At 39.6% G+C, this 22,921-nt stretch overlaps 1 protein-coding gene across 9 annotated transcripts in view; it reads right to left on the bottom strand.

Moving 5' to 3' along the window:
• EPS15 (epidermal growth factor receptor pathway substrate 15) overlaps positions 1-22,921 on the bottom strand; it is a 67,815-nt gene that overhangs the window by 26,928 nt on the left and 17,966 nt on the right. For 3 of the 9 annotated variants that reach the window (XM_051625194.1, XM_051625193.1, XM_051625191.1), the window contains exons 5-15: positions 13,534-13,575; positions 12,995-13,084; positions 12,605-12,652; positions 11,546-11,641; positions 11,050-11,115; positions 10,488-10,613; positions 9,971-10,030; positions 8,364-8,564; positions 6,672-6,817; positions 5,866-6,025; positions 3,003-3,088 (exon numbers count right to left, since the gene is read on the bottom strand). In XM_051625194.1, coding sequence (XP_051481154.1) covers positions 3,003-3,088; positions 5,866-6,025; positions 6,672-6,817; positions 8,364-8,564; positions 9,971-10,030; positions 10,488-10,613; positions 11,050-11,115; positions 11,546-11,641; positions 12,605-12,652; positions 12,995-13,084; positions 13,534-13,575 — 1,121 coding nt within the window. Of the gene's footprint in view, positions 1-3,002; positions 3,089-5,865; positions 6,026-6,671; positions 6,818-8,363; positions 8,565-9,970; positions 10,031-10,487; positions 10,614-11,049; positions 11,116-11,545; positions 11,642-12,604; positions 12,653-12,994; positions 13,085-13,533; positions 13,576-20,749; positions 20,860-21,034; positions 21,169-22,921 lie in introns of those variants that run through there. The other 6 variants (XM_051625198.1, XM_051625195.1, XM_051625189.1 and 3 more) reach the window with 5 other exon arrangements.

The following is a 22,921-nucleotide window of genomic DNA, read 5'->3' on the forward strand; positions in this document are numbered from 1 at the left end:
AGAAACACCTTAGTTACAAAAGCAAAGAATCATAGCTCTTTCCCATATAAGCAACAGACAACTACTCACAGAGCTGGTGGCACTACCTACACTCAGAGTTGCCCAACATTACTTGTTTTCACATACATTTGTAACTCTGGGGATTCCTAGTGTCGTAGTAAGTCAGTTTGGAATGCTAGAAAAAATAGCTAAGGTTTGCCTAACGTCTTGTTCCCTTTGTCCCCCCCAACCTTTGCAGCTGTAATAGCTCAGCTGCTTCCAAACCAGAGGTAAGAAGAAAGAATCCAGCCTACATAAAAATTCTTAACATTGATTTGCTAAGAATCTGTAGATTTTTGACCTCTGAAGCAAAGGCCTGAGGCAAGTGTATGGCAAGGAGTGGTTGCCCTGTTCTTCTGGGGACATTTTGCTGTTTCTTAACATTTGAGAGACTGACTCACCAGCTTTACAGTCCTTTTAGCCTGATTTATATTCAAGACAACGTAACTGTTGCTGCCCAACATATGTGAAAGATGGCACCTTTGGTGAGCTTTACTAAATTATGCTCCACTACTTAATGTGCTTAGAGAGGAACATGGTGTTGGTAAAGCTTGAAGAAATGCCACTAATTTGTGGGCTGTAGCTAGCTTTGAACACAGAAAAGCAAAGCACGGTTTTCTGGGGAAAAAAAAGGTTTTATGGCTCAAAAAAAGAATATTAAGAACATCTGGTCTAGCCTCCCACAATCCCAATCACAAAAAGCTTCAAATAACTTTCTAAAAATATAGTGCAACTGAAACAGAATTTCCAGGCAGTAGCGCTGACAGGCTCAAAATAATGCAGATTCCCTAACATCCCCAGGCAAATCATAACCCTTTTAGAGGCAAATTATCCTCACTAGTAAGTGTTCTGCATTTTATTCTTCATCTGATCCTCAACCTCCACCTTCCTGATATAGAATTTTTATCAAATTAGATTAAAAAGCTATTGGCCACCATAAATCTTTCCCACACAAACTCTGGAGCCACCAACACATCACCTCTGCATTCTTTGCTCAGTCTCTCAAAAAGCTTTATTTTCCAGATATTGTCCTTCTTTTGAGGCATTTCCTCTGCTGCCACTTGTTGTGTTTTTTTTTAAAGTGCACTTCAAAACCAGATTAAGTTTCTATTATTTGGTCTCAGAAATGCAGCTCTCACGGATACTTCTCAATTGAATCATGGACTAGAATTCTTACATACTGAGTTCAACAGCTGAACAATGTATCTTGTTTAATAATGAACAAAAATAACCTGAGTTCAAATTACATTTTTATAATATAACTGTAAGACTGAAAGTGTACTTCACCAGTTATAACAGAAAGATGGATTTGCCAAAGATGAAAAAGTTTCCTACGTTTACCACAGAGAGTCTGTTGCCTACCATTGCCTCCTATGCTTAGGGAAAGTACAGAGCAGCAACAGTTGCTCTGCTACCAAAATACCTCTTCTACAGTGGCTAAAGGATTTTCAAAATGAAAAAAAAGTCATTTCCCTGAAAAAAATTAATAATTTTACTTGAGCCTCAACTCACTTTGTGGCATTAAAGAGTTTGCTCAGCATTCTCACTGGAACCACACAAAACTCCTTCTGTTACACTCCAGTTGGACAACATAGTCTTAAGCCTCAGATTGTTAACACAATTCTATCCTGAAGCTCTAAATTGCCAAGGAAAACTCCCCTTTCTAAAAATGAATACATACTAATAGTTGCCCCTGCCATATCTTCAACAATCTAAGATCATTCAAATGTGCATTAAATAACTGTCCAAGCACATTTGCCACTCAAGAAAAGGAAGCCATGACTTTCCGAAAGCCTCTGTTCCTTCACACTTCACAGTAAGAAAGGAAAACAGGACAAACGACCAGCTTGCATGTTAGGCTGCAAGCCCACCTACTGAAAACCAACTTCGTCTAAAAATTCATGCTAGTGAACAATTTGTTTCTCTCTAAGATACTAACAGCAAATATACATGGTTGTATATAGTATTTCAGGTTAATAACAGTGCAAGTCCAAAATTGGAATTAATGCAACATAAAGAACAACAGAGGAAGGCAGAGAAGGGAGAACTGAGGAGGCAGTGGGAGTAATGAGAGAATAAGCAGCTGAAGAGAAATAACATGTATTTAGGAAACAGACTGTGCTTTGACACATTGCCAAATTAAATCCTTCCTACAAGTGACACGAATAAGACAGATTTCATCATGACAAAGCACTCATATAAAATAGTAGAACTAATTGTTCTTAATAGAATTCTCAGTAGATTCATGATAGTACCAAAATAATCAGTGAAGAAAAAACATCTGCTGTATCTTCAGGGTATGAAGAAAACTATGCAACATATATGAACTTGATTTTCTTATTCACTTGAAGTCATCTTTTTAATTACCTTCAAAATAATTATTGGAACCAAATGGTCTGCAGACCTCAAATTATAACTATTTTTCTCAGTGCAACAATTTATTTTACTAAAGATAAACACGTCCATCTTTACCACTATCAAAACCCTAGCAAAGGTCCATATATCTTCCCACTCTCTACCCTGCATCCTTTTTCATCTTTCCCTTCTCCTTTACTGCCAGTAGAAAAAAGCCCTTAGAATTCTCTCTACAAATCAAAAACAATTCCAAGTGATATCATGGTTCAAGCATCCTAAATATCTGCTCCATTCTCATCTGCCAATAAAGATGAAAAAGAATATTTCTATCTCAGGATGCTAAGATATGCAGCTCTCTGAAACATATCCAGAAGGCATGACTGACAGAGCTTCCACAGTCTTGCTGTTATTAAATGCACTCATCTGACTGAACAAGGAGTAGAAGTGTTAAACAGCATTATAGACACTGACAGACATGCTAACCATTTATTTTAGGAAAGCAGACTATTACCACCTGGCTTTCACTTACGCATTTAATTGTTTATTTAAAAAACAGCAAGTAGCACAGCAGAACCTAAGGCAACTATTACTACTCCTCCTTTACCTACCTCTGCAGGTCTACTATTTCATTGTTTAGTGTATCAAGTTCTTTAATTGCAGAAAAATCTGCTGCAGGGTTCGGTCCTTGAGTGCTCTGAAACAGAAAAAATAAATACTGTTAGTTTATATTTTACGCTGTCCAGCAACTATATTCACTTAACTTTTTTGTGACAGTACAAGCTACCCTCTTGTAACAACTGCTGGTAGCACTGCATTTCAAATCTTCAATCTAAACCCCAAAACAGTCCAGAAGCTTTATTAACAGAACATGACACATTCAATGCATCTAGTAATTCAAACAGAGTTTGTCTCCTGTAAACTCTTGAAAACACCTTCCACAAAAGCACAGGACTATCTGTTCATACAAAAAGGAGATTTATCTTACAGTTAACATTTAGCTGGCTTCCTAGCATTCATTTAAGAGTGGTGTGCTTTGTTTACTATTTCTGTATTTTTGTTTCTTCATCTTGGTGATCCTCCTGTTGCAGAGCATAGACACTTATTTGCAGTGCTTGAAGTGATACTGAGCTAGTTTGACATGAGTCTCCAGAGTAGTGGATGAAACTTTGAGAACACAAAGTCACAGGTAAGTTACACCCATGAGCTCCCATTTACTTAATGTCTTTATAACAAGACAACCACTGTAATACAAAATATTTGTTTCAAAAAAGTACACATAAATGACTAGACAACAAATGCTGAAGACACAGGTTAGCAAATACTGTAATTGTTCTACTGGGCCTTATCACAACATGAACATGTTTAGGAAGCCACAGTCACTGTTACTACCATCTATAAACACATCAGTTCTTGAATAAAGTCAAAGACTTAAGTTTGGAGGAAAAGTAAATAATAATTTAAAAAGACAAGTGATACGCCCAAAATTACGTAAAATGCTGAAATTTCTCTAAAGATAAATGAAGATGCTATTAACTACATGTTTTTTCAGGCTCATACTCTGGAAAAAAAAATAACACGAGCCATGAAAAGACCTAAACAGTAAATCTGAGCACACTCTGGCAGAGAATATTATTCAGCAGAACTATAGATGCATGTTTTACTAGAGCAAATGGCATGAATTGAGAACTAAAAATTCCAAACATACAGCCATTCTTTATCTGGTTACTTTAATGGACAAAACAGCTATAACTTAAATCCTGTTCTGAAGGAATTACACAGTTTTCCAGAGTTTTACACGATGTTTCATTAAGAAAGTTGTTACTACTCCTTAGGAAGAGGAGAAAAGGAAAACATGGAGCTGTTAGGTACAAGAACAAATTCTTTCCAGGCCTCCTTCTCTCATCAGTTAAAGAAATCCTGCACACTAATGCCAGCATCAAACTTAACAAAATGTAGTTCAATCTTATTTTCAAAATGGTGCAGCAGGACAGGTGTGGAGGAGGAACATAAAAGCCAACATACTTAGCTTCAATATACAAGTTAAAAAAAGTCATGATAATTTACAGAACAAATTAAAAGAACTCTTACCTCCCTTCACAATATTCTTACTCTTACCATTTGTGTTAGTAATGCAAAAAAATAAATAATCACACTGATGGCTTTGAGAGTTCTACAAAAACACACAGATTAGCAGTAACCAATATTGATCTCATCTAATAGGTTCTGATCAATACATTTTCTGCAATATAATCAGTAAAACCTTGGTTATTAGTTTTAATGATAACTGTCAACTGTCATGTTGGGTTGGTTACTACTCTGCCACCACTTCCCCAGCAATTTCAAGACATAACATTTTAAGTTTAAGCAGCACATATTACCAACAGGTAACAGTCACAGAGGTCTGGGTTCAAGGAAGAACCTTGGGGTTCTTCCAGATGAACAACAATGGAAATGAGCAATAATTTGAGATCACAACATCCTGTGACACTTCAGAGCAGTGCTGTGCTTTTTCCATGATTATGTAAGAGTCTTAGAAGGATGTTCATTATTAAACCAACAGACAGTAAATATTAGAATAGCAAAGGTTCTCTAACCTTGAGAAAGCAGAGTTAACAAACTGACAGAATAATAAGGATGAAAAGCAGAGTGGTGCAGAATGGAAAAAACAGTCCAAACTAGAAAAGAGACATAGAAAGGAAGGCAAACATACAAAAAAGATTAGTAAAGTTGCAAATAAAGCAATTACTTTTTAAAAACAGAATGTAAAAAGAAATTAGATACCAGTTACAGAAACTCAAAGGTAGCGCCAAATTTTGAGTTTCATTTTTTCAGGTGCCAATTTTTTATTCTGTTTAAGAGAGTTGTAGAATTAGGTCAATGTTTTGCTCAACCAAGAAAAGGTACCTCACATCAGACTTTGTGATGTGTAAAAGTAAGAATTCGTGTGACCTCCTCTGATAAATACAAGGTATAGTCTACTGCTGGACTAAGATAGATCACAGTTAACAGACTATGAAGACAATTAAACTGTGAACTATAAAATGGAAGACCATTTACTTTTAAAACTTTCAGTATGTAATTCTAAAGTTTATTTAGTTCACAGACATCTTAAAAAAGAAATGCAAAAAAGGTAACTGTAAACACAATAGCAGAAAAACATTGAACGTGTGCATGTTATTTCAAATGCAAACTAAAATTTCTTTAGACAGGTAGTAGAAAGATATTATTTCAAAACAGAAAATAATGCCTTCTCAACATAAGATCTCTTGGCTTGGTTGGCCATAATACATGACAGCTTCATTCAGAAACAAGAATGGAACAGTGTTTTGTCAATTCTTTGCCCTTAAGAGTTGTTTTCTTCTTGATATTATGATCACTTCAAGGTATGCTAACACTTGAGATATTGCATGCATAGCCTTTGAAACTGACATGCTTTGAGACTTATATAAAAAATGCCAAAGCCATTCTTACCTTCTGTAAACTGAGCCCCCTGTCTGAAGGTGGAATCATCTCTAGAGTCAGAGCCTGAGGTGGATCAATGCCCTTTGTTAGCTTCTGATTAATTAAATAGAAAGCCAAAGCAAACTGTTCCTTGGAAAGCTTTCCACAGTCCTTTGTGTCACAGAGAGCCCTGTACAGAGATGCATGTGAAATAAATCAAAACCTCCTTTCTGTAAGCACAGCCCTGCTTATTGTACATGTTGTCTGTAACTGAAGTTCCTTATGAATGAAAGAACTTCTCACAGCAAACACAAGTTTAACTATTTTTATGTTAACCATACCTTGAAACAAACTTTTTCCTATCGCAGTGCCTTAGGATAGTTTAAAGTGGAGAAAGAATTATAAAAAAAGACAGTGGATGTCACTATTAGCTGTAATGAAAGATAAGTTGCAGAATTAAATGGGCTCATATGCTTATTTTTTATACAGGTAATTCTCATTACCAGGATATGGATGGAATCTGTATTGAGATACACAGCAACACTATGATGCCTTAAATACAGGGATTGAGCTGAAGTGCAGTATTTGTAACAATCTGTGTTCAGGTGCTTTACTTCTTTCCCTAGGAGATGATCCATAGCATGAACCTGTTTTCCTGTAATTTCTGTCCAAAAGTAGAAGCAAGGAAGTTACCACTGCTTATACAGAGGCCACACTATTACATAAAAAAAAACAAATTTCACTTTCCAGAAATGTCAACATAGCACTTTTCATGAAAAGGAAAGAGCAACGACCATGCCACTGCCTAAACAGCTGCCATGGAAAAAAATCCCTACCAGATATGCGCAAGAAGAGCAGAAGGCAGCCCTGTCTTCAAGAATAGTTCTCTGGCTTCCACACCTGACACAAATCCATCCATGTCCTTGTCAGTTTTCACAAAGATCTCATCATACTTCATTTTGTCTGCAGGCGACACAACCCACTGAAGGGGGGTGGGGATGGAAGGGAAAAAAAACACACAAAAAATAAAACCCACAATATTGAGATATAGGCAGTTCTGGTTTCAGACAGTTCTTTTCAGGGTTATGTAATTCAAGGACTACAGCACAGATTTAGAAAGTTACATATGTGCCTAGTTCATGAACCAGTTTAATCCTCCAAAATAGAGATAAATGCAGATCAACAAGCAACTGCAACAGCAGAAGCAAAGTATTTCCATCACTGAAGCACCAAGTTTGGCTGATGCTGCTCTGCCTCTTTGTCTATGTATTAAAAATATTCCCTGGAGCCCAGATATTTCCCCAGCAGGGGGTTGTGCCCTCACCACTGTGTTCAGTCACAGCCCTATTTACTGTCTGGCTGCATCAATTTCATTCCTCTTTACACAGCTGGGGAGCTTTAGCTGGAGGGACTGAAGAACTGAACAAGCCCAGACTGTTCATGGTTGGCACATTCTAGATGGTTGAATTTACCTCCGACCAAGGTAAAGACAGAAATTAGAGCCACTTCTCTTATTTCAACCATTTTTCCAAATGCTGATACCATAAAGATGTATTTATTTTTTCTTGAGTGAAAATGCCTTGTGGATGCTAGTTAATTTCAGCATACAAGGACACTAAGATGAATTCCAAAAGGTGCTGCACACAAAATATACACCAAAACAGCCATCCAGAATGTCACTGCTTTGCAAAGCACAAAACAAGACCTACCAAGTGAACTGCCAGATGAAAACCATGGCACTTCCAGAAGGAAGATGCCAGTATCTTGCTGATTAGTGAAATAAGGGGACCCAGATGTCCAAGCAGTATCTTATGCATTAAATAACTACAGTTCTTACCTCAAATCCCTGTAAATTTTTTCTTATTTTGAATTGAATGACTAAGTGATAATCTATTTAAAAGACATTTTCCCAAAGTCTGCATTCTACAATGACCAGGATTAATGAAGATGCTTCAGGGAGTTGAAGGCATCAAATTTCTTAATAATCACATATGAAACAAAACACCAAATTTCATGTGTTTAGATGGATATGCCAAACCTTTGTGTCCTTTTCCCATTGCTTGCATTTATCAATTCCATTTTCACCAATATCTTCTTCAAATTGCAGGCATGAGCACACATACAACTGCATATACACGCCTGTCACAACTCGTTTAACGAACTTGTCCATATTCAAATCAGTCTTCAGCCAGAAGACTTAGGTTCTGAAGATGTACACCTGGACTACATTTTAAAACTGTTTTCTTAATATTCCGACCTTTGGGTTGAGCTTGATGCCTTGAAACAATTTATTTTAAAAACACCTTCAAAATCTTTACTAAATAATCTTTTATCCAACTGTTTGTATCTGAAGACATGTAGAAAAAGCAGAAGATAAATTTTGTACCTCTCCACCTGGTCTTCCCATTAGCCTCCTCAAATTCATCAACCAATCAATAAACCTGTGTCAAGACTCCTCATACAGGCAGTCTCCAAAGCACAGCATTAAGAGAAGAAATCTTGTAACCCAAGTAGCTTCAGAACTATACCTGTGTTAATGGTGTTTTGGCAGCTAAAATGCCCACAGGTGGCAAGGACTGATGAGACTCTTTAGTAGATGTTGAAGATGGAATTAATGGCATTGCTCCTGGAACACTAATAGGTTTTCTCTTGGATGGTGGCACCAAAGCTGCAGGCAAGGACATTGGCACCGGTTCTTTCTCCAAAGCACAGTACACCAAAAACATGGCCTGAAGAAGAAATAAGTATATATGAAAAAATAGTTAAGAAATAACTTTGCAGCATTTGCTCATTATGTTTCTCCTTTACAAGCCCCCTGAACTGAATTGCAGCTTATTGCCTTCGTACCTGTGCTTATCCTTACTAGTTTCTTTTGAGGTTCAGTGCTTAGCAAATGAAGTTTAGTATATTTCAGAACATTAAATTGATTCTCCTAAATATTACCAAGCTTGTACCACCACTAGTGGAATTTTATTTGGGGGAACTTTAAACACTTGATTTTAATGTATTCACTGTTTTTGCAGCAGTTGCTCCTCTTAATGACTATTCTTTATCAAGTATTCTATTCATCAAGCAACAGTTAAGTAATAGGGTCTTAAAGGAATTGGTTTCAGCAGAAATTGAAGCTTATAGGTCCCTGAAAATGTCTAGAACAATATTCAAGAAAGCAATTTTTACACTTGCATCCTTTCTAAAAAATACATGACAGCAGAAAAAGCAAAATTCATCATATTTGCATAAAAAAAACCAAGATTTTGATGTCCATAACATCAATTCTTGGTAGCTAAACAGGCATTTTAAACTGTTTTTTTTTTGTTTGCTGGGTTTTTTTTTTACTCTGAAAGGATGAGCAATAGCTTAGTTTGTAGAAATTAAAATCAAATGCTGGCTTTAGTCCCCAAAGGACAGAAAGGCCACAGTGATTTTTCAAGATTCTTGCCATGCAGAATGTTGCTAAAATATTCTGTTAGCTTTTCCAAACCTTTAAGTTCAGGTTTGGTAATTCTCTGTGTAATATTAATATCTCTCTCCTCCAAAGTGAATGTATAATTCCTTCATCTCCAATTCACTTCCATGCAGAAACTAGCTGAAAGTTATGAGAAAAAGTTGATTCATGGTTACTGTCCCATTCAAGACTCACAGTGTCTTCAAAAGCAAGAACCTCCTACTCTCTTCTCACTTGCCATTTCTTGGTGGAGGTGACACTTATTTACTGCTTCTTACACGATTTCATCAGTCTTGACATTAATAGTGTTAGAATTCTAATTTGCTACAAACTTCTGAAGAATTTATGTATGTATTTAAAACTTTCCCCAAAGGTATCTGGAGGCATTCAAGTATGATAAACACTGAAGATTAAGGTAAAACTTATTCAGTGAAAACACCGGGTCTCTCATGGGACAGCAGATCACAGGTATAAGTGTTAATGGTTCATTTAGCCCAGAAAGAAAGTTACTGCTGTGTAATGAGAGAGAATAAACTGACAGAAACACGAGCTAGTATTAAAACTTGATTAGGATCTCTGAATAAAGGCAATAAAAAAACCGACACAATCAGTCAAGTACTTACATACAAGGCATCTATTTTAAACCTTTGCCATTAGGCTTTCAAAACCCCAAGAGGCAGAAATACTTACAACTGCAAACTCATCTCGATCCAACATTCCATCACGGTCAATATCACTCAGTTCCCACACCTACCAATAAAAAGCAGAATATAGGGATGTTTGCCTAAACTGCAGAAGCTTTCTATTTAAAACCTCATTAAAAACAAATGTGAGAACAGCATCCCTCCACCCTATCTCAATTAAGTTTAACAGCATTACTTTTCAGTAGGCAACATACATTCATACAAATCAGGCAAAAGAAAAGAGGCTGTTAAGTTGAAGACATAATTCACTAATTGTACCCTGACCTAAACCAAGTGTTAAAGACCACACCTAACTGATACACTGTGCTAAGAGGCAATCTATCAAAATATCAAAATAATATATAGATTTTTTTACAGCTTTACAGTTACACATGTGGCCACTCCATACGACAGAATTTAATAGTTAGGCTTATTATTACAAATTTTTAACCTGAAAAACAGATATAGCTGAGTGTAGCAGTTACTACTTGTAAATTAATAATTAAGTAAACAGATATTCTTACTCGTCCTAAGATATCCACTGGCAGTTTTGAGTTAAGGAGGACAGGTTTCACCTTATCACCTGACAACAGTCCATTCACAGGATTTAGGCTGTCAAAAATGGCATCATACTTGGCCTTGTCTTCCAGCTGCAGGGGCAGAAAAAGATACTACTTATGGAAAGAGTCACACCTGTAGGCCAAGAAGCAGTAGTGCTTTCCAAAGTATTAACTTTATTTTTTAAGATACAGATAGAAACACACAGGCTGCAGTTCCTGATGCGTAAAATAAAATAGAAAAAGATATTATTTCTAAGTCAGTTACAGACTCATCCAAAATCCAGTGGGATTCAGTCTTCAATTATTTTCATGGCTTCAGGAAAAAAAAATCCAATTTCTAAACACAAAGAGATTTCCCAAGGGATAAGTGTTCTTATTAAATTAGGTCCAGTATCTCAATTACAGATTTGACATTGTGATTTATCATACTTTATAAAACATAGCTACCAGTAGCATTTTTTCTCAGACTTACGTTTTCTTGAAAACCACATAATAGTTTTAGGTAACAGCCTGATCTTTAGTTTACCTTAACAGCCCATGGTACATCAGTTGATCCTGTTCCACTGAGTAGCAAAGGACTATTAGTATCAGTCTAGAGAAAAACAGGGGAAAAAACCTGTATTAAAAGAGAAATGTTTTTGACCTTGTAAAACCACTCCTTAATTTGACAAAGTGCTCCTTCTCAAAGCCAGAATTGCATTTTAGTCACTCATACCTTAGTTTAGGATACCAAAATTTACAGCAAGAAATTTAAAATATTTCTTCCATTAAAGACAATGCTAATAGAATAAATACCATACAAATTCAAATTATACACAAAATTTTATTCAAATCCCCACTAGTACACGTAGCACCTAACTCTTACTTCAGATTGCAACATTTTTCCCTACTGTAGGGCCCTATTGCCCTGCAACATCACTTTCACATGTGTTGGGTATTTATACCAAACATTCCTACTTCTTTACTTAAAAGCAGTTTTTATTAATGAGTTGATATGTTCAATCAAAAAAAAAAAATCTTACAAATCTTGGTGGAGGAACAGGCAAATTAAGACTACTCAGGGAAACATCCAATCCATTCTGTGCACATGCTACAAGTCGTAAAGCCACAAAAAATTCCTACAGGAAAAATGAAATTTTAAAGTATTTATTATATGAAAATACTCACATTTCAGAAGAATTATGAGCTTCTATAGTATTGCTATATACACAGAGGGTTGCAAATGGAAAGGGGTCACAAAGTGACAGAAAGCAGCAGAAAGCAGTTGCTGCACTCCTCCAGTGAGGCAGTGTTTATAATGACTAGCTCCAAGCATTTAGTAACCTCCTGGCTAATGTAGTCAGTTCTTAGCATTCAGTTCTTCTCTGGCAAAGCAGTGAAAATGTAAAGTAGCAATTACAGCTGCTTATCTTGGAGGTACTGAATTGATCCTGAAGGTGGCAGATGAAGGAGGGATTGGAAAGAAAGGCAGAGCATGTGAGAAAGATGAACCAAAAGGAGAAGTCTGGAAAAAAAAAATACTGTTTGGTAGATGCCACAAGCTCCTCCTTTTTCTATCACAGGATGAAGCAGCCAGCTCTTCACAGGTCTTTCCTCAAATAACTACACTTCAAACAGCAACAACGAGGCACAAGTCTGACTGCCATACTGCTCATCACTACCACTTTGGAAGTACAATCCCCAAAAGAATGTACTCATGTCGAGACCACCAAAATTAGGTAAGTAAGAATTTTGAAGATTTTACTAGAATTCTCATTTCTGCATTAAGTCTCCTGCAAGATTATGAGAAAAAAGTCACCTTTGTGGTAAATGTATTAACCCTTAAATTACTTCTCAGCATATTGCACAGCTACAGAGTAGCTCATTTTATGACTTGAAGAAAAACTGATGAGACTGCTGAAGGCTGCTTAATTTATTGTAGCTTATACTGAAGTGGAAAGTACAAATCTAGTTCCAATTAGAAAAATCTGAAAAAATCACTTAGAAAAGCTGTTTTCCTGAACCAGAAATCTTAGCTTTTATCTTATTTCAAGGCCTGCAAATGGTGAGAGTAACCTCATATATCATATAAGTGATCATACCTGTTTGCTCAGGACACCTTTGCCATCAGTATCAGCTAAGTCCCAAATCTGAAACATACAAATCACAGACACAAAATGTTCCACAGCACTGAGAGGAAGCTGGCAAGTTCTCACACTATTTAAGAATGCACTCTTGCATGAAAGTACAGGTCCTAACTTTCATAACAACACTTATTTCTGGTGGCAAATTTTAAAATTGCTTTCATTTCCACCACAAGCTGCATACAAAGTAGAATAAGCAAGGATACTATGGTTGGAAACTATTGGATAACACAATTGAAAACACATTAGGGATGATCACAAATCCTGTAGTACAGCTAAGTATTTTAATTTACACAGGATACTAATTGAAGCAAGAGACAGGATAATTAAGTAATTGTCATTAAATACCTTTCCAAGTACCAAATCTGTCAATCCAGACTTTTTCAAGAAAACAGCTGCATCAGAAGCTAACACTCTTCCAGCATTAGCAGAATCAACCTGGGGGAGAAAAAACCTCATATGATGCAATTTCTTTACACAGGCTCTCAAAAAGCTAGCAAAAATGAATGCTCAAGTTAACACAATCACTACAGCCTTTTTTAAAAAAAGAAAAACCCCCTTTCATTAAAAATCATGTACATTAGAACAAAGACATTTTGAACTGGATGCTCCAGATCTAATGTTCTAGGCAGGCTTTGGCAGCAATTTCAAATCTGCTACTCTCCTGTAGTGGAGATGGAGAAAAACCCTTGTTATAAGTAGAATAGAAAGCTCAAACTTTTGGGGCTGGTAACTGCATTATTAAGCACATAAAACTGATAACTTGTACTGCTTGCACACTGCTGGCCATGCTGAAGTCCATACCATGGACTTGTAAACACTTTAAAAGTATTTAAATCATTTTAAATACAAAATAAAACCTGTTTTGTCAACAAGAACATACATACCTGTCGGTAGAATTTCTCATACACAGGATTTGCACTCGATAGCTGAGAGAGAAAGAGAGAAAGAGAATTAATCATAAAGATCTGTATTTTGATTCCCCTATTCCTGAATATGTAAAGACATGATACACTTTTTACTGGTCTTCAAAGAAGCATTAAGCATTTGTATAATTCTATCTATTCTTTAAAATGATGAGGAGTACAACAGCTCTTCATGCTGTAACTTTTGGAAGACTAACTTCTTATTTTGAAGTCAGCGATACCAACCACTATCCAATTACCATCAGGCAGGTCACCAGGTTAGGCAGCATGACACAAGAATTCTTAAGCAAGATCATTGAGAGGCAAAAAAAGAAACCTGAAACTATATAGGCTAGGAAGTGCTCTCTAATGAATACAAAGCAATATGATTTTATTTCATTACCCACAACATCATTCTTTAGAATTTAGCATTATGTGCTATTAGTCTGTAAAATTGTCAGATATCCAAATAAAGTCCTGGACCCACAACTAAGTGCACAGTAATGGTACCAAATTAAGAGAGAATATTTTAACTTTGGTTTTTGTAACTCAAATCTTTGCGAGACAGAACTTCTGCCTTAATTCCACTGCCACCAACCAAATATTCAGTGTTCACCTAAAATTAGGTAGACAAGGATAAAACAGCTTCTTTGGAAAAGGCCCTTTCTTTATTATTTCATTTTTAAACCATTCTTAGAAAGTCTAAAAAAGCCCAAGGTCTGAAATTATGCAAAACGTAATACCTTGGCCTACACCAAATACCCTAGCTCAAGAGATTCTCAAGATATATACTGTTAGGGTTACCCCCCTTTCCTAACATAAAAACAGGCACAAAATCAGATACTTTTTTCATTAAGTGCTTGTTGCCTAAACCAAAGACTAGGTGCACAACTGGGGGCATTGATGAAGAGGATAACCCTAGAATGATCACAGTGTGTTGACTCTTGCAAACCCAGCTGGAACAACCCATACAAGTTAATTACACAGTACATACTAAAAAAAAGCCCCAAACCCAAACTTTGAGTATCATCCAAAAATACAATTCTCCCCCTTAAGAGGAATACGATCTTAAAATCCAGGACTTAAAGTTCTTTGTACAAACTGAATCCAACAAGGTAGCTTCTTCGGCTTTAAAATTTAGAAGTTTGCATTGAAATATGAAAACCTACAGTATTCCAGATGTCATTAATTATATAGTTACAGAAAATAGTTTACTACAGCTTTATAAATTGTGACACCCTAAATAAAACCACATTCATTCTCCTACAGCAATAGCTAATCCAGTGCTCTTTTGGATAAGCACTTATGTTCAGAGAAGCTGATTATCAAAGAATATTAAGAGGGGAAGTTTGGCAGAAACCAAAGGTTTAGTGTGATCCTGTTCAACAACAGAAAGTGTGCAGTATCACCACAACATCCTGAAAGATAAATTACAGAGAACAGCTAGAAAAAACAGAACTTTTATTCAGACCTTGACATCTGCTTATTCAGCAAGTCCACTGCCCCAGAGACCCTCAGATTCTTTGAAAAGCCACACAGCATTTCTGATTCTCTAGTCGTTTGTTGTTGTGGTTGGTTGGTTGGGTTTTGTTGTGGGGAGTGAGAGGGCAGGGGGGACGGGACAGAAAAGGGACAGTAAGTTTTCATTTGTTGGAAGGTTAGGGTGGGAAACACCTCTTGCACAGCCAGATATTAAAAATCACATATGCTGAGAAATCATCATTGGTATTCCCTGCAACACCTCCATTTATATAGCTTAACCTTGCTCTGACTTTGCTCTGGTACCCAAAGACTTTTATTATTTCAGCCATCACACATCCCTTAAAATAGCCTGATGAAATATATTCAAGTTTTGCCAGACTTCTGACTACCAAAATGCCAATGTAACAAACCCTTTCAATCACTTTCCAGCATATGGTATGCTCCAAAGCAGACTACATTTTCTGAACTAATCCTCAAATGCTGTACTTAACAACTCAGCTACACTCACTACAGAGGGGGGTAGCTCTTCTAAACATTCAAGTATTTTGCTTACTAAGTATTCGTTTGTGAAATTATAGGCACAGAATCAAATTGAAGCTATGAGCAGAAAACTAGAACAGAGCTGGCCAGTGCAGATGTTAGAAGTATCAATTCTCACACATCATCCCTCTTGCCCAGTATCACCTCTTGTTCAGCCAAACATTTCATTATTACAGCCAGACTGATCATTGTCACTCCTGGACAGGAAACATTGTGCTGAAGTCCTGCAATGAAAATACTAAGTGCAAAACAATCTCTTCATTCTTAGTACTTAAGAGCACAAGCCAGCATTTTTTTTTTTTTCATTAGTGTTTCCAATATTAATTTTAACATCAGTATTGCTGCAGTAATTGGAATTTCCTGTGACAACACATAGAGTAATAGTAGTAAAAAAGTTTCACACGCTATTTTACTAGTAGCAGATTTGTTTTTCCTTCAAAGTATACACCGCAATAAAATAACAAATACAAATGTAGTCTAGGATATTCTTCTGGAATAAGAAAAAAAAATACTGCTCAACATCTTTCAAAGGGCTGCTGTTGAATTTACCTGGCAACGTGCTTGTTGTGGGATTTGTAAAAACCAATTGCAGAGAGTAAATTCAACTTGTTTTCAATGCAAAAAGGAGGGAGGGAGTAAAGGTCAGATTCCACAGCGTACAAAAATAGAAATACATTATTCCTATTTCATATAAAAGTTTATCACTTCAAGAGAGTCATGTCTGTTCTAGAATTACAACCTTTGTTACAAACCTATGAACTTTAGAATGCTAACCTAGGAAATAAAAAATACCTTCAGGGACACAAGCCTTTTTTATCTTCTGTTGTCAATCAAGCCTTTATATTCCCTGTGTTTTCATCCCTCTGGCACACTCACATTTAGGTGTAATAAGATACTACTACCTGTCTGCCCACCTCATCCATCCACAGACCTCCTTCACCCCAAAAAGGTTTAAAGACAAAGAAAAAACAACAACTGTCTATTGAGAAAAACAAAAAGAACATTCCCCTCCAACCCAAATGAGATAGAAAGGGGGAAAACAACCTACTCTATTTTGATTAAAATCCAAAATACTGTATTCTACTATGATGCAAAGCTCCACAATTAATGTCAAGAGTTACCAGGCCAAACAACACATTCTGATTGTAAATGTACTTCATGTAGTCAGCCAGCCAAAAATGAGGAAAGTTTAATGCAAGCTGATTTTCTTACAGTAATCGGCTTGTCCCTTTTCCCCCTATTGTTTTACTGCTTTATGTGAAATGTTTAATGGTAAAGCTTTCTACCACTTTCCGCTATATAACCAAGCACATCTCCTATAGCTATAACAAAAGAAAATATTTACTGTAAACTTATATATTACCAAGTACTTAAAAATTCAGACCTTTCATTTCTATTGAAAGCTGAAGCATCCACAAAAACTCTGCCGTCTTCACTCTCCATAGATGTCACCGCCTAATTATGAATGGCTTGATTTAATTTTCAAAGTGCTACAGAAAACCTCCACCATCTTCTAATCAGTACTGAACCAAGCCTGTATAACATGAAAGAGTAGCTCCACTGCCTTTTTAGATGCAGCTACTCTCTAACAAGGTTGCTGCAGTATCTGTTTAGAGAATAGTTCTATCTACTTTAGGAGCAGTCGGCCTCCTCTGTACACAAGTTTAAACACTCACATGTACTCAGATTTCCTCATTTTTCACGGAGGTCAGAAAGAGGAACAAAAGACCCCTCCTCTAGTAAAAAGAACAAACCAAGATTTTCATTTTATCATTTCACTGATCCCCCCCCAAAAAAATACTCAGAGGTTTGCCAGACCTCAAAGTCTTTGGCTCTACATTATTGTTAACATATATATTACTATAACACTAGAGAGTGCCATTAATACTCTTAAACACTTAAGCCCTACATATTCCAGTAACAAAATGTTAATCCTGGCAATACATACATTAGACAGGTATCTATCTAGCTCAGCCTCCGCTGTAACATTTGATGCTTCTCTCCAACAACACACAGCCTTCTAGACTCCACAATAGAATACTGAAGTTCGAAGTGAGACTTGCAGCTGATTAGGATACAAACTGGTCTTACATTACTTTGTCTTGTTTACCAAAGCACCTCCTAACTACTTTAAGATAAATACCACATTTTTCATTAAAAGCATTAAATGACACCGGGAAGACAAACACAAAGTTATCTTTCTGTTCTCCCTGAAGTTTTCTTCACAGTCCTTCCCCCTCAGTCACACAGAGGCAGTTTTTCAGAACAAACCTCAAGTTCAATTTTCAAGAGCAACAAGTTTTTGAATGTGCATAGTACACCAGCTTTCAACAAACGTATCCTCCCCACTCTCAAAATGCATTTTCTGCATCTTCAGATTTCTGTCCCTTCTCCCTAAATGAAACAGGACAGATAAGCAACCATCCTTGGAAGGCCAAACATAGAACTCCTCACATTAGCTATAGCTTAATTTGAGTTTTCCAACAACAGATGACAATTTGTGAGATAGGAACAGTTCCATCACACTGATGCTGCTAGCTGTTCCCAAACTAAAGGCAACCACAACAAAACATTCTCTTCGCTTGTTTCCTTAGAAGTTCTATATTAAATTCACAATTATGGTCAGACCATAACACTTAATGACCAAATGCCAAGTGGCAACAAGATGTTGCAGAATGAATTAAAAATGGGGACATAAAAGATACTTCAGATTATTAATAAATTGAGGGAAGGAGAGGGAGATAATCACCTTCATTCTGCAACACACTTTCAAGCATACTTGGTGCAATAAATTTCACTCCAGCTACAGGGTCCTGAAATATTTTTACTAATCAACCAACAGAATATAATTAGCTCTAAAAAAGTTTCAAATTACTTAAACAGAGCTTTGATATTCAAATAAAGGATGCCTAGCCCTCTCAGCCACTGCAGCTGCAAAGTCATCTGAAAATACCCTAGACTCATTTGGAAATACCCAACTTCCTAGCTGTGTTAAATCAGAGTCTACTCAAACACGGGAAGAGGAACAGAAAACCTGATACAACTGTGAGCTTCATGGCAGGTTAATGTGCCTCTTAGTCTCTGCATCTGGTCTACAGCAGAAAGTACCAATCTGCACACTTTTTATTGCTGATTTTAGTAACTGAGGTACTGCAGACAGTAATGCTATGCTCCACCCCTGCACTGCCATTTTCACTTCCCCATGCTCATCTAAACAGATTTAGAACACTTAAAAATTTGTTATGATTTTTCATGACCCTGAAATTCCAGAAGTTAGAACCTACATGGAAGAAATTACCTTTAGGCTTGCTTGACTTTCTAAGATGATTCTTATGCAATGCAAGAAGAAAAAAATAGACACACACACACACAAAAACAACAAACCACCAAAAAAGAAAGTCCCCATACAAGTGGTCAACAACAGCAGAAATAGCTTCCTCAATTTAACCACTGATGTAAGCTGCAGTCACAATTGTTTTAAGGGTACTGGTGATTTTTCTGCTTCTGTCAACATTATCACATTTGTATTTAGGCCTCCTTCCATGTGACCAAAAAAGTAAATAAATTCTACAATGAAAGGACTGCATAGGCTGTAAGCAATAATGTCGTCTTGTGGAATGCACCAGGGCACACACTCCTCCCCTCTCCCCAGATACAGACCCAGAATAGCCCATGCCTTTAGACCAACAGAATTAAGGTGACTTTGCCTACAGCAACTTGTTTCCCCTTCAGTAAGGAGGTGTTTTAAACTTTTTTCTTTGAAGACTGTTGCAAAAGAGACTCAGAAAAGGCTAGCCTAACATTGTTTAATATTAAAGCAAGCTTCCACAGAGGTACTACTTCTTAACTGTGTATCTCTAGACCTTTAAAGGCACATTTATTTTCTCCACATATTTGAAGTTCTGCTTTCCACAGAACTAACCTCCTTGCTTGAAATAGCTGATGATTTTCTCAACAGAGAAATCGAGTAGTCTTACTGCCAGCTTCTTAAACTTCACTTATATGCGCTTAACTGATTCATGCTTTTTTACCAGCTTTACTTTGGAAATGTGAGAACCGGTTAATGGGACAGAAGCATCCCAAGCAGGAGCGTGTGCTCTGACAGGCCTGGCTCAGGCTTATGTCAGGTAGAAATGCAAATTTCTCCTGTGACTGCTAGATGAAACAACAGAAGTAGCCAAAGGTGCAGTTTATTAGCTACCAAATATCTAGAAAATACGAGGGAATCTCAACAGTATGAAGCAATTCTACTACTGTCAGGAAACAAACGGAAGCAACAAAGATTTAGGCGAAGTGAGATCACCTGAGCACTGAACGGCACCACGACTCCCCAAGGTTTAAGACCATCACTAGCAGTATACCAAGATGGTGCCCCCATGCCGTGGGGCTCACCAAAAAAAAAACACAGAAGGCAAGATTGCTCCCAAGCAGTATCTCTGGGAGTCGGTTTCTGGTAAAACCAGGAACGGCGCTCTCCCGTCGCAGCTGACCTCCTGGCACCCTGCGGGCACAGCCTCACGCCCTCACCCCCGCGGCTCCCCGGGCTGTCAGCGCCGAGCCCCGGGCGGGCGGGGAGGCCGGGCCCACACCGGGCCACGGCCACCTCCCCCCCGGCTACCGCCCTTCCCCCCCGCGGGGAACGTTCCCCGCGCTACCGAGCTCAACACCTGCCTTCCGTATCTACGGGGCGGGTGTGTTTTGGTTTGTTGTTGTTTTAAACCAGCCGCCCGGTGTCCTTTCCCGGAGACAAAAGACCCACCGCGATGGCAGCCGCAGCCCAGAGCTCCGCCGGGCTCCACCCGCCCGAACGGCCGCTCCCCGGCCGGGCCGAGCCGCGCTCCCCGCTCCGCCCGGCCACCGGCACCTGCAGCCGGCCGCGGTTTCGCCTCCCGGGCCGGGGGGCTGGGCGCTGCCTCCCAGGGCGCCCTCAGCCGCCGCCGGCGGCGCGCAGGGCGGAGGGGCGGCTGAGGGCACGCAAGGCCGCGCCGCGGAGGGGCCTCCGGGGAGCGCCCAGCCCCTGCCCGGCGGCGCCGGGGCGACCCCGCCGCCCAGCGCAGCTCCGTGCGCCAGCCCCAGGCCCCGCTCCTCGCCCCGCACCCCGCGCCGCTGCCGGCGCACGGCAGCCCTCGGCGCCCGCCCGGAGAGGGAGGCGACCCTGGGGCAGGGCGGGGGGTACCTGAGTGAGGGAGAGGTGACCGGCCATGCTGCTTCCATCATGCCCGGCCGGGCGCAGCAGGACGCGCGGCCCCGGCCCCGCCGCCCAACTTCGGCAACTTCCCCAGCCGGCCCCGGCCAAGACCCGGCACCGGAGCCGCGCCCGCCCGGAGCCGGAGCCTCCGCCAGGCGCCGCAAGCAAAACCCGGAGCCCACGAGCCGGAGCCGGAGCCCGCTCAAGGCAGCTGCAAGAAAAACCCGGAGCCGGATTTCTCGGGCTGAGATGGAGGCCGGCATCCCCGCGTACCTTCTCTGTTGGCCCCGCTTCTGCTGCAGATGCTTCAAGCATTTTGGACGCTCACAGGCCCCACGTTTAGTCACAGCACAGGTTGGGGAAGTCCCAGAACAGGAGGTACATCAGGTCTGGGCTTGGCTGCAACAGAACTGGGCAGCGGGCCCAGGAGGAAGCGGCGTGTGAGCCCGGCAGGATGTGCTGACCTGACATGTCCTCCCCCGGCTCGGCAGCAATGAGGGGCAGCCCTGGGCTCGGCCGCCCTCCCCCAGACCTCTCTGCTGACAGGAAATTCTGCGCCTGCCCGGGCGACTGCTGGTTGTGTGCACCCAGCTCCCCGTCCGGCTGTTTGCGCTCGGGAACAGTCTGGGGAGCGGGGTCTTCTGCCAGAGGAGAAGCAGGAGGAGGAGGAGGAGCGACACTTATCACAGGAGAAACCTTGAGACATGGGCAGTGAGAGACAGAGGAGCACGCTGGAGTGGGAAGCCAACTGCACCACATTCTCCTCACCAAACGACCGTGTACAAATTGGCTGAAAGCAGTATTTGTGTCACCGCGGATTTTCCTGCTTGTTTTCCCACTTCGAGCTCCAGCTTCACTCAGGCAAATCTCTTCTGCCACAAGAGAGCCTGCTCCTCCTGTACCTGCTCACTCCCACTCTTTCAGCTACCGCTCCAAACTCTTTGTGCTACCTGATCCACCACTGAGGCTGGAAGAAAATCATTCCTATTTTTTCTATACCCCAAGATGGATTAGCTACACATTTAAACTTAAAACACATATTTGGACCAGTAAGAGGAAACTACCTGGAGTCATACTTGATTATTAGACAAGTTTCACGATGTGCTCTGTTTTCTTTCTCAGTACTTGGCTTTCTACCACTCTGCATTTTTTTGTCCTCTTCAGCTCAGTTTCATGCTTGTGCTAATAATGCTCATGCCCCACCTCTGCATCCTGTCATTCCTCAGCTGGCAGTCATTCTGAGCTGCTATTTCTCCTAATCTGTCATGAAGCATGTGGGATCCCTCCCTCCCATCTATTCTCTGATAAAGGTTTTGTAGAAGCTCTGCTTTATTCAACCTGCTTCTCAGTCATTGTTTCAACAAGAAAAAGATGATATGGAGGGGAAGAATATAAAAAGCTAACAGAATAGATATAAAAATATTCACACACCGTTACACCTCTACTGCACCTCACACTCATTTCCTCCTAAGTAAAATCCCTAGAAAATGGCACAGGCTGTTATACTTCTAGGTTGATTTTTTTTCTTCTTCTTTGATTTAAACTGGAGTATTATCCCACAATAATTAATGCCTGGAAATTAAACCAGAGGATTGTGGAACTAGAGCTGTGTCTCCTGGGGACAGCAGTATTGGAGCCCACTAGTACTGGGCAGGTCCCCCTCAGTAGACATTTGGAGGGCCTGGGTTTCTGTTTGCTGCTGTGATCTCACATGGCTGTCCCCTGCTCTGTCATTTGCTTTTTCCTTCTCTCAGCCTCCTCCCAAGGTGAGGAGAACAGCTAGAGCTTACCAGCAGACTGCTGGACCCTCAGGAGAGAGGTTACGCCCAGGCTGATGTCTTCTCATTGCAAATAGAAATAAAATACACATCAGGGTAATGGGACCAGGTTCTGGAGTCAGAGACTTGATGTTGAGAGCTGCTGTGAGCAGGATTTTGTAGGCAGGCTATCAGATTCAGCAGATGTGTTCTGGCTGCTGTTCCCTTTCTCTCTGCTGAGTCTTTCACCAAGTGTTTCCCATCTGGTCCAGGACTAGACCCACAGCTGCAGTGAGACTTCTGAAAAAAGGGTGTTGAGTCAAGGAACACCAGGGACTTAGGCAGGTACTTGCCTCCCCCAACAGAATCCTTCATGCAGGGCAGCCTCACCCAGAGCATGATT

The sequence above is a fragment of the Apus apus genome, chromosome 7, assembly GCF_020740795.1.
Source record: "Apus apus isolate bApuApu2 chromosome 7, bApuApu2.pri.cur, whole genome shotgun sequence".
Lineage (NCBI taxonomy): Eukaryota > Metazoa > Chordata > Aves > Apodiformes > Apodidae > Apus > Apus apus.